The sequence below is a fragment of the Aythya ferina genome, assembly GCF_964211825.1.
Source record: "Aythya ferina genome assembly, chromosome: 4".
In the NCBI taxonomy this organism is placed as follows: domain Eukaryota; kingdom Metazoa; phylum Chordata; class Aves; order Anseriformes; family Anatidae; genus Aythya; species Aythya ferina.
The window spans coordinates 1648934-1661416 of NC_140300.1; the positions used below are offsets into that span (position 1 = coordinate 1648934).

A 12483-nucleotide genomic window follows, 5' to 3' on the forward strand; every position below is an offset into this window, starting at 1 on the left:
TGACTGCAATAAGTTCATAGGAACAGAGGCAAAACAGTCACTTGAGAATCACCTCCTTTAGCACGAAAATAAGAAAATAATTATCAAATATTAAAGAATAATTAAGGCAGAGGGCCTATTCACCTCATTAGTGGGGCAAGTAGCTGCACATAGTCCACAGAGCCTATTTTCCCTCAAATTCCCAGAAATGTGCTTGCTGGTGCAAGAGCTGACAGGTTCCTCAGCGCTCACACCAGCGACACAGCAAAGTTCACCAAGCTCTTTTCCTGGTTGGGCTCCCTTGAAGGGCTGTCAAAAAAAAATCAATATTTCCTCCTCTCTCTTTCTTTCTGGGCTACTCAACAACACAGTGCACACATATTTAGCAAGCGTGTGTATAAAAAAGGATACCTACCCTACAATTTGATTAAAATACTTCCTGTAGCCATCTAAAGTTTCATGCTGAAAAAGAAAAGAAAAAAGTGAGCAAAAATTAAAACAAAGAAGGACAGCAAAAAGGGAAACAAATAAGAGACCACCCACAAGGAACAATGTGCACAGAGACAACCCTCAGCTCCTTTATTAGGCAGAGCAGCCCTGACCACTGAAGGCAGGGGACGATCGTACCATGTTGGAAGGAGGCTGCAGGACCAATCTGGCTTGTTTTCTTCTCTGCTTCCTGTAGTAGTTCTCAAAGGTTTCTCGGGCACCCTGGAAAACAGAGCAGACGAATTCAATTAGGCAGCCTTCGCATTAATCGTTGAATTACACATAAAACACACCGCATCAAAGATGCGAATCACACTTTCCTCCTGCATACCTGTGTAACATTTTCCTGCTAAATGATCCACATACCTGACGAAGAAGAATTTTACAGTAAACACTGAGTGAAAAAAAACAAGTGTCCAGGTACCTGAGTATCTAGTGAGCATTTCTGGATCCATTTTCCAGTATCACTGGGCATATTTCGCATATGGTGCCAGTATTAATTGGTGCCAATATCAACCCACTTCTTTACCAAACCATAACACAGACAAACATCAGATTTACTTAACCATGGGGACAGTGAAACAACCAGATTTCTACTGCAGAAAATATAAAGAGGGGACAAACAATGCCAGAAGGAGTGGCAGAAATTCTAGCCCTGGCTTCCAGGTGCAGAATGATGCAAAGCCCCACACGTCAGAGAATTTAACAGAAACATACTTGTGTGGGTAGTATCAATTTTATTAGAGTAGTCAGCATATGAAGAAAAAAGTAAATGTTTTTTTGAGCTCTTCCTCTCCCATTTTTACCGTGCCTCACCCCGCATGGGGTCTGAGGCTCCAGATGAGAGCCGGTTACTCCCAAAACCCGAACACCCAAGCTCCCCTCCACGAGCACTGCCCACCTACACCCAGCAGGGCAGAGGGGGCCCGGCCTCGTGGCTGGTGGTTGAAGCTGTTCCTTTGTAGGTGGTTTGGTTTTACCAACCCGAGCTGCATCTGAGCATCCCCGCCCAGGCACGGCAAAGCAACCGAGAGGATCCTCAAATGCCATCTACCTGCTGAACCGTTCAGACGTCCGCCTACCGCCCAGGTCCCCTAGGCTATGTAAAACCTCGCTGTTTTATCCCTGCCTGTTCCTCCCTCCCCCACGCCCGCCCTGTTTTATGTCTGAAATTGGATTATAAACACTTCAGAGAAGGGACAAAGCCTTGCTTTGAACTGGTAGGAGCCAAAATCTCATTTGGAATTCACAAAACAAACAAAACACAACAACAAATATCACCTGCCCGAGAAAGGCCCCAGACATCAACCTCTTCTACCAAGAAAATAAATAAATAAATAAGAAAATCCCATGCCAACTGAACGATTCTCCAGCTCCTCTGTCATTATACAACCAGGCTGCCTTAAAAAGCCCTCAGCTAAAGGGGACTTTGAAAATTTCTGCTATTAGCCTTTGCAGGGTTTTAGCCCAACTTGCTCCTTTTCTTCCACAGTTCAGAGCTTGAGGCTTAAGCACAAATTTTGCCTCGCTGGTCTGCCCAGCAGCTACACCACCTGGGACTGCTGTCCTCAGTGGTGCTAAAATTTAACCAAAAACACACATTATATGCATTTCTACTACCTCTGAGCTGTAGTTTTTAATGTAGCTGGATATTGGGGGGAATATCGACACAGAGCACAGCTGGTGCACGGGGAGAGCAATCCCCAGCCCACACAGGGCACATCCATCCCAATATCACTGGGGTCAAAACCCCAGTAAGGGACAACTCCATACTGGGTACAGAGCAGAGCCTTTCTCCAGCAATCAGGTTAAGCACCAGCTTGAATTTACAAGCAATCTGACATTTTAAACTGAAAGCTTTTCAGAAAATCTGGGAACCAGCTTTTCCCATACCATGCTGCATGTCTTCCTGATTTTCTCAAAAGTTGGCCTTTCTTCTACTTCCCCCTAGAAAGGGAAGGGCCGCGAGCCAGAAGTCAGCGATTTACAGATTAAACCCAGAATGAGGAGGATCGCTACAATTTCTAGCAAGCTAAGCAGCAGCCTCCTTTGAGGACCTGCACACAAGGTGTGCTGACTTTAGATATTAATTAAATCTTGTTCTGCCTCACCTCTCAAACCCTACACAAGTGGGAGAAGAACCCTGGTCATCTCCATCCTGAGCATGGCAGCAACTCCTCTCTGGTAGCATCGCTGCAACTCTGGATTGAGGCTACTTGCTAATTTAGGGCAGCCCACTGCTGGTAAACTTGTGATGTGAACTCAAAACCAGAGTCCTTTTTTCCCCTTAACCCCTAATCCCTTAATGTCCAGCACCAGGAGCCCACAGAAGGTCGCCCTGAGCACCGCTGAGGGCCGCTCACGCCAGCCACCATGAGTGACTTTACGCAACATCTCATGGCAGTCAGCAAGTAATTAACTCCTCATTACTGAACATGCATAAGCTGCCATCTCCCCAAGCTACGCAAGACCTCCTGGACTTACTGGAAGCTCGGAAAGCAGTTCATCAGGAGCAGAAGGCCGGTCTGAAACCAATCAGCTATTTTAGCACCAGATTTTGAAGCTTTCTGCTAGGACTACGCCACAGCAATTCAGTTCAGCTGAAATCACTTTCCCTCTTCCCTCTGAGTGAGCTTTCTAATGGCAGCGAGCAGAGTTCCTCCCTGCTCACCCCACCCTTGTCACACATTTCTTTTGGAAGGCCAACAAGTCAACCCTCATGGGGCTCTGCTTCCAGCACGGCCCTGACGTCCTCCCCCAACACCACAAGGCCTCCCCCGGGGCCTGTTCACCTCGTGACAAAACTTCTCCCCGTGGCGTGACGAAATTCTCCTCATGGCGTGACCAAATTCTCCTCAGGCCGTCACCAGGTGGTGGGAGAGGCAGAAGTCCCCAGGTGGGGTCATGTATGTGTCCCCCCAGGCTCAGAGCTGAACCCACCGACCCCACTTTTCGGCTCCTCAGTCACCAAGGACACACCACAAGGCGATATTTTTTGAAAATGATTTATGTCCCTGTTTTACTGGTGGCTTGAGGAAAGCGAGGCATTTGAACCGATTTTATAGTCACATTCTCCAAACATTAAATTAATTTGGATTGCAGTTTATCAGGAGAAGTTTTCCACAGACACTAGAAGCAAGAGTGATCTGAGCTGGGCTGGAGATATCGTATGAAGGATTCCCTACAAACCTGCCTCCCCCTCGTTGAGAAGGCCCTTCAGCCCCACAGGGTGCCTGGGAGGCTTTGGATGCCAGGTCTGCCTTGTTCCAACCCCACAAATGGCTATAGAGGAGAAGGAACAGCAAAGCCCTTTGAAAGCATTCCCAAAAAATGTAGGCCATATTCACACTTTAACAATTTCCCTAAAATTTATGGCCCCGAGACCTGCCAATTTGACCAAAGCCCTCTCCCGTCCAATGCACTGTTCCCTGCCTTTTCCTTCTTCAGCCTTTTCTGAATGGCCCAAGAATGAGGGACTCTCTCTTGAGAGCCTGTTCCAAAGAAGAACTTCTCCTCCCAAAAATCTCTCTTGACACTATTCACATTTTTCTTGTCCACTATTTCATCCTTTTCTCTTAAGCGCATTCCTCCATCATCCCCCTAGACCTTTTCATCGCTCATGTATTACATTTTCTCAAGAACGGGAAGTCTTTCTTCCCCTTGGTGGCAGTTTGAGCTAGACCACCCAGTTTCCCACATTTGACCTACTTAGGACAATACAACTTATCAGGTCTTCAGATAATATTATTCCTCTTCTATGCACTCTATTTTAATATCATTTTCCTCTGGGTAAAAAAAAAAAAAAAAAAAAAAAAAAAAAAAAGCAGAAGAAAAAAAAAAGAACCAAACAAACAAAAAACCAAACAAACAGAAAGAAACCACACCAAAAAAATACCCAGAACAGACTACAAGACCCCATGTTTTATAGACTACTCATCTGGAAACACCACGGAGTAGTTACACTTTGATCCAATTCTCCTCTCACAGCCTCAGGCCTGGCGGTTTTTCCCACATTTAACCAATCCTGTCATTACCTCCAGTTTTCAAAGACAAGGCTTGGGACCTGCATGCTGTACGCAAGGTATCGGGAGAGGTGGCTGAGAGCATCACCAGGCTGCTCAGCCGGGCTCAGCCCCTGGTAGCAGCCACCAGAAGCGTGGGCAGGTCCACCACCATCTGCCCAGGCAGGGAACTGCCAGAATAAAAGATTTATTCCCCAAATCTCCCGAGTGTTTCAGCATGGCACCGTACTTGAGCCCAACACTGCCTTCATCAGCCAATGCTTCGCTAAAAGCACCTGAACCAAGCTGAACCATGTGAGTCCATAAGCACAGATCTGTGCGTGTACATGTCAAATTCCTGCCTGCCATGTCCCCTCAATGGGAAACAACCCAACTTCTTTTATTTCTTTTCCCTTTTCTCTTAAAAGTAGCTATTTTTTCTTGCTGCACCTGCAACATGTTTTTCTTCCGGAAGGAAACCCGTGAGGCACACGCAGATCTCACGCAGCACGTGGCACACGGAGGGCTGTTTGCTGCAGGGAGCAGGTCCCAGCCCCAGCCTCTCTGACTCCCAAATTCACCAGGGAACTTCTACAGAAACGAGACACGGCTAACACAGATCATTAGAGAGGCTCTGCTTCGTGTAAACTCAATCCAAACTGTAAGGAAATCATGCTGGGGAGCAGAGAAGGAGGTCCTTTTCTCATTTACTCATTTAGTTTTAATTACAACAGGTTTCCCCCACTTTTCATTCTCTCTATTTAAGCAAGCGGGAAGAGTCCAAAGCTACACTTCCAAACTAGACTTTTGTTCTAATCACCGGTCCAGGAAAAACCCTCAATAATGCCTCATATTTTTAAAATTACCAGGCAAAATTTTCCTTCTCAAATTAGCTGCAGAGTTCACAGAGTTGGCAATGAGAGGCAGATAATTAAGATCGTAGATGAGCTCCAACATAAGGGAAAACAGAATATAATCACAAGAATGCAAAAACAACAGCTGAAAAAAAGACAAAAAGTTTCATAACACAGGAGCGGCAGAGAGCTGAAAGCAAATCTAGTTGTGAATTACATGGGAAAAGCATGCTCTAAGCTTTATTCTGCTATTGTCCTCAAAAAAATAATTAAAATGCCCAGTAAAATGGGACTTTTTTGATTCAGAACATGTAGACGTATTCTGGGTTAATAAACTTCTGCTAGCTTGGAAGCAGAAATCCACTCCAAGTACTTAATGCAATGCAAATTTACCAGCTGTGTACAACTGGGCAATACGTGCCGCCGATAACCCATCCCTCCCACAGGGACATCACTGGCTGTGCCCTGGCAACATTCCCCAAAAATTCCCCAAAAATGCCATTACCAAGTAAGCAAGGTGATGTGTGAGAACACACCAAATCTATACGCCAAGCAGATTCCTGCCTTGACAAACCCAAGTTGTATTAGTTCAGCGTATGGACACCAGGTAACCACATACACAAGACGAGCAGAAACAGCTCCCCATTCACTCAGGCCAACCTTCAAATCCACCGAGGAGCGTGAACCACGCCACTCTCAGCACTGTAGCTCTGGTTTAAGCACACAGCCAGCGATGACTCTGGTTGTCTTTTTGGCGAGAATCTTCAACCCATGATCCACCTAGATTTAGTAATGTATTAGTACTTGCTACTGCATGATCTGGACTTCTCTTAGATTTATCTCTGGCCTTCACGGGCTGTTCATCCTCCTTTGACTTGGGTCCACAAAAATTCTCAGTCACATGGTTTGGGAATTCTCCTGCTTTTAAAAGAGACTTCCACAGCATCTCACAAAAGCACAGTGAGCCAGAGATCAGCAGCTCTACTCCTCTCCAGGCACCTCAAGGGGTTGCACTAAGGTTTCCTGAGAAGCAGCTCAGTGTTTTACTTTTCTCCTTGTTCACAAGGAGAATTAAATGTGGAGCTCCCAAAATCCAAATCAGTGTATCCAAGACATCATCTTGAATGACGGATCAGCTCAATGGGTAAATACCTGGTTGGATGGCGGGGGCCTGAAGGTTGTGGTTAATGGGTCACGCTCTACATGGAGGCCTCTAACAAGTGGAGAACCACAATGGGGGTTCTGGGACCTGCCTTCCTTGGCATCTTGAATTACCTGCAGGAGGCCATGGACATGGCCTCAACTGCTTTCTAGATGAAACCAGACTGGGGATAAAGTCAATATGCTCGAGGGCAGGGGTCTCAACAGGCTGGAGGAACAAGCCAACAAGAACATGATGAAATTCAACAAGGCAATGCCAAGTCACACACCTGGGAAAGGAAGATCCCTGGAGCCTCTTACAGCAACACAGCCCGAGCACAGCTGCTTTAAGAGCACTGCTGTGGGTAAGGTCCCTAAGTTTTGGGACACAGCAAACTGAACCTGAACCAGCAGTGTGTCCCTGCTGCAAAAGCAGCCAGAAACATGTGGAGATCTCATAGCAGCCTTCCGATATCTACAAGGAGGTCACCGAGAAGATGGAGCCAGGCTGGCTGTTCATGGTGGTGCACAGTAAGAGACACAGTGGGCACAAATGAAACAGAGACATATTTGACTGGTTTTAACAAAAACCTTTTTTTACAGCAAACCTTTTTTACCTCCCAGAGAGGTTTTGCAGTCCCCATCCCTGGAGATCTTCAAGACCAGACTGGATAAGGTCCTGAGAACCCTGGTCAGAACTCACAGGTGACTTGCTCCGAGCAGGAGATTGGGCTAGAGAGATTTTGAAGATTTTGGACTTCGTGGAGATTTTGAAGTCTCCAGGTATTTTTATACATGGCTTATTTCCCAGCCTAGTCGCCAAACATCCTGGTCACCAGCCATTTCTGATGTGTCACGTCCTCTGAGGAGCAAGGGCTAGAATTGTTGTAGAACTCCCATTTTGAGGATTATATTCACGATTCAGCCAACCCCAGTCTCATTTCAGCACATAACAGTATATTTTTTCCCCTCTGCGTCACTGAGCAAGGGCGCTGTGATTTGTCACCCCTCACCTGGCTGAAACGGCCCCTGTAGCTAGTGTTTCATTTTAATTTGTGTAAAGTGCCAAACAATGCCTGGCATCAGATCAATGCTGAAGGGACACTCGATCAAACCCGGATCTCACTGCTACTCCCCTCTTGTACCCCAGAGTTTCGTGGGCACACACAGGATCAGACCCACACGTACAACCCCCGTCCCGATGGGTCAACAACTCACGACAGCCCTTTGGAGGTGACATACTTTGTCAAAAGCAGCACATAACTTCTAAAATCTTACAAAGCAACCACCTTTTGCCTCCAAATTACCTAAAACAGGCAGTTTGTTTTAAGGAGAAACAATCGGTTGGCACTTGAACCCAGCAGAAGTTTGTAGGCTAGTTAGAAATAAGACACACAAAAAAAAATGAGCTTGGAAAAATCCATTTAACAAGCCAGAAGGATCTCTCAGAACAAGAGAACAGGAGTAGCCACTAATGAAACACAAAGAAGTCCAACTGCTAAGCAGATGCTTAACTTTAAAAACATAAACACTCCCGACGAACTCTACAGAGACAGCCGGGTACGCACGCAGGTGCTCCAAAGCGAGCATGTAAGCGCCTTGCTGAATCAGGATCAAAAAGGAGGCCCTTGCTCAGCCCGATGGAACTGCCTGTTTACTGTAAACACCACCTCGGTGCCGAAAACAAAGCGATAAAGCTAACCAGAAAATCGCGTGGGGGGAAGAGAGGGCGAGCGCCACGTTGGAGGCGAGCCTCTCCCTGCGAGGCCCAGCGACCATCGGCCACGGCCTGGCCACCGTTCCCTCATCCTGATGTCTCCTGGCTGGATCCATTTGCTGGCCAACATCTTGTTGTGCTGTGAGCTTCTTCTGATGAGCAAAAGGGCTGTGGGCATGCACATGGAGATGTTTCCTTCTGACCGGCCCAGCGCCGGCAGGATTTGGCCTTGGCCCTACCAGGCCCTGCCTCCATCTGCTACCCAAGATGGAGGAACATAACCCATTTCTTCTGTAAATGGGTAAAGCCCAGGCTTCAGTGTGTCAGGTGAATTAGCACAAAGCAAATTTGATGTTTTGGGGCTTGCCATGCCGATAGGAACAGACTGACTTCGTGGACTTTAATTCAAGTCCTTAAAAACTGAGACGGAGCACTGCGAAGGAGGGCCAAGCAGCGCGGCTGCAGGCCACACCGGAGGAGCAAAGCGCTCCTCGTGCCTCCGTCCTCAGCCAGGCAGCTGAAAGAAACTCTGAGAAACATCGAGAGCTGCACAAGCAGAAAGCCAACCCAGAAGGAGCTCCAGCACTCCCTTTCCTCTCTCCGGGGCGAAGATGCGCTGGGATCCTTTCAAGTTTTGCAGCAAAGCGGAGGAGATTTCCCCAGTACAAGTGCTGGAAGCGGGGCCTGGCACGGCTCTCGGTGCTCCCCCAGCCCGGCCACGAGGCAGTTAACCATGCAGGCATCAGGGTGGGATCCCCCTTTTTCCCCTCGCTGCGAGGTGGACATCTCTGTCTCAAAGGAGCTGGGCTCCTTCCTCGCAGGAAAGCAGGCCATTACCCCAGCGTATTGTTCCCCAGCCCTGCCGCTAGGAAGCGAGATCTATTTTTCCATTTCGAGGAGGGCAAAGCCTTTAATTTCACCCTTCTGGCTGCAGCTGGAGCTGCCTTTTAACTGCTCGGCCAGGGGAGTGAAGACAGGTTTATATGGAGGAAAATGCTGAAAAGGCCGCTTTAATATGCTCGCCTGTGAAAAGGGGAGAGCTTTTCATACCGCACGGTAATGAGGGTCAGCGGGATATTACACTTCGCCATATGGCTAATTTGCACAGCAGGTCAAACGCTCTGTTTGCTTTTTAAAGACAGCCCTGTAGATTAGGCTGCGCTAAAACAAAACAAAATAATAAAATAAAAATAAAATAAAAAATAAAGAAGCGTGAGCAGGAGATGCCCTCTAATGTTCAAGCCTGGGAACGGCTGGGCAGGAGGGCTGGATAAAAACGCATCACTAAAGCAGATTATGGGGACGAGGGGGCAGGGACGAGGCGTAGCGGTGCCCGGGGGATCCCCACGATGGCACAACCCCGTTATTGCCCCGTGGCCCTCATCAGAGGCCCCGCTCGTCCCTGTTTGTCTTGGCGCGTGCCCCACACCGTGGCCCAGGCGTGACCCGCTGAGGCGCTTCCGTCCCGGCCTCGCACAGCTCCCAAAAAATCTGGTGGCTGAAGATTACGGAGCCGCTCGTTTGATGAGGGTAAACAGGCTGATTAACGAGCCTGGCTTTTGTAATCGCCCTTCCCCGGCCGCCCGCTGCCGAGTGTTAATTTATTAAATACCTTAACAAAGAGCCTTTATTAGCGGCCGGAGCTTGGCGGGCTCCTTTCAGAGCGCTGCTAGCTCCGTCTAATAAAGCTTTAATTGACTACTGCTTTTCCCAACCTCTGACCCGGGAGCACAGGCAGCCGGCTGCGCTGGCCAAAGGGGCAGCCCCGGAGGAGCTCCCGGGCCGAGGCCGCTCGTGGGGATGTGTTTGGGAGAGTCCAAGGGGAGGGAAACCGCAGCCGAGTGCTCCTGGGGCCAATTCAGCCCCCCTTCGGCCTCTGAGAGCTGCTTCCCAACAGGAGGAACGTTTTGACGTGGTGATAAGGTTGAATTTTTAGGGCCTGTGGGGTACAGAGGGGAGCAAAACGCTGGCTTCCCAGGTAAAGATCAGAGAATTGAGAAACGGAGGTGGACCCAGAGAACCAGAGCCCAGAGCACATCAGCTCCCCAGCCAACGCTCCCAAATGCTGGTGCCACATGGTAGAGCAAAACCCAACGCTTCCCCCTCTCCCCAGGTAACCTAGATGAGGTAGGGGCCAGAAGGAGAAATCCAAAGTTTCATCTAAATCTCAGCTTTGGTCACGATCATGGGTTCCCATTTTCCTAGGACGGGGAAACCATCACCGAGGCTACAGAAAACAACCAGGCAACGTGATGGGAATTAAAAAGAATGATGGGAATTAAAAAGAATGATGGGAATTAAAAAGAATTAAAAACTTGCTTTAAATTCTGAAAAGAGAAACCAAGAAAAGCACAGAGACACCCAAACTGTTCAGCTTCAGCGTGGCGGAAGGGGGCAGGTAATCCCCATCCCTGCTTCGCTCAAAATCCCGGGCGAGCTGTTCCTGCTGCTAGCCCCACTCTCAAGATTTTAACCCAGGTCTCAAATATTTTGCCTCAAAGCTCAGAAGCTGGAATCAAGAGTGCTGCACAGCTCCCTAAGCTTTCACTGAAAATAAGTAGGTATTTCGAACCCTTCTAACTGCAGGGGAAAAAGGCATCAAAATGAGGATAAAGTGCACTTTAAGTGCTCAGTCCAGGAAAGAAATATTTTGTCAAATGCCCCAAGTTCTTTCACCTCCCTCGTGTTTACCTACACCGGCGTAACTGGGAATATTCAGAAATTCCCAGGTTTAAAAGAGCGGTAGCCTCAGTTCTGAACAGCAGCTAGAAGTATTTCAAGCTCATTAATAAAATATAAAATAATAAAATAAAATAAAATAAAATAAAATAAAATAAAATAAAATAAAATAAAATAAAATAAAATAAAATAAAATAAAATAAAATAAAATAAAATAAAATAAAATAAATAAAATAAAATAAATAAAATTAAATTAAATAAAAGCACAGAAATCTTGATGTCTCACAAAGCTTTGGCATCACCAGAGCCCGGAGCTCTCGTGCCTGAGAGCTGCCCGGAGCCGTGTCCTGCCTGCATGGGGCTCACGCAGAGGCAGTTTTTCAGGGGGAACTACAAAAAAAAAAACAACTGAATTTAGCCAGCAGGAACTTCCCAGTTTCCAAAACCTGCACGTGCAAGTGCTGCGTGGTGGCAGAGCCCAGCACAGCCCCGGCCAAGCATCCTGCCCCTAGCGCCGGGGGAAAAACCTGCTCCAAACTCCTGGGTGAGCACAGTCCGGCTTTTCCAGCAGCAGCTCTCAGCTTCCAGCGCGGGGATGGCCCGAGCCAGAAGCGGCATCATTTTTATTTAATAGCCCTGGATGGATTTTTTTTTCCATCAGTTTGCCCAAGAGCTGTCGGTGCCCACGTAAACTCGCAGTGCCCGTGGCTCCTTGTGTCAGAGCTTCATGGCAAACAGAGGTTACAGATCGGAACAGACCAAGTCTTTAAAAACTAAAGGAAAAGGGCGATTACACTTCCACATTTTCTGTTCCAAAAAAAACCCACTTGCCTGACAGAGCTGGAAGAAGCGACTTGCCCAGAGCTGGGGTCGCTGAGCCTGGGGTGCTCTTATCTTCAAAGGCAGACGGGGCCGAGCACGCAGCAAACCTCCCCCTGAAACCGCAGGACAAAGGCAGCAGCACGGCTCTATCTGCGCGGTGGATCTTTCTCTCCCCCCAATAAAGTTTATTTCTGCAGGCAGCAGAGCCTTTGCAGGGGTCTGCCGGGCTGCAAAGTGCAATTCTGGAAGGAATTCCACCACCAAAAACCCCCCGTCTCTCCCCAAATGCAAGCCCGGGTCCAGCCGCCGATGAAAGGTTTAACATCGTACCCCAGAAACTTTGCTGCTCATCAAAATCCGGGGGGAAGAACTGGAAGGACTGAGGCTACATGCTCAGATTGAGTGCACCAATGAAGAAAGGGAGAACAAAGCTCCCTACACACAAAGGTTGCTCTCCTCCAAGAAGCTCTGCTCCTGCCCTGTGCAGGCGACTGCAGCTGAGCCTCGAGGGGAGCTGAGGGCAGGTAGGAAGCTGCACCCAGCTCAGGGCAAGGATTTTTGTGAAATTTGGGGATTTTCAGGGTGAAGTGAGTTCTCCTAATGTGACAGACAAGCGGCCATAGTAAATCTTCCAAGCCACGCAAGATGCAAATCCCACTTCCATCACATTTTAATAGGTTGAAATGTCAACCAGAGACGTATTTTCTTTTCCATTTAGTAGCAGTAGAAAAATAGAGCGGATTTGCTACTGCTCAGTCATCAGTTCAGAGCTGCCGGCTTCATTTAACGAGAGCTTGGCAGC

General features: G+C 47.9%; 1 protein-coding gene across 8 annotated transcripts in view; it reads right to left on the bottom strand.

The window, feature by feature from the left end:
• Nucleotides 1–12483, bottom strand: part of EXOC6B (exocyst complex component 6B) — a 271298-nt gene that overhangs the window by 116551 nt on the left and 142264 nt on the right. For all 8 annotated transcript variants that reach the window (XM_084517013.1, XM_084517010.1, XM_084517015.1 and 5 more), the window contains 2 exons: nucleotides 607–690; nucleotides 395–441 (listed from right to left, as the gene is read on the bottom strand). In XM_084517013.1, coding sequence (XP_084373139.1) covers nucleotides 395–441; nucleotides 607–690 — 131 coding nt within the window. The remainder of the gene's footprint in view (nucleotides 1–394; nucleotides 442–606; nucleotides 691–12483) is intronic.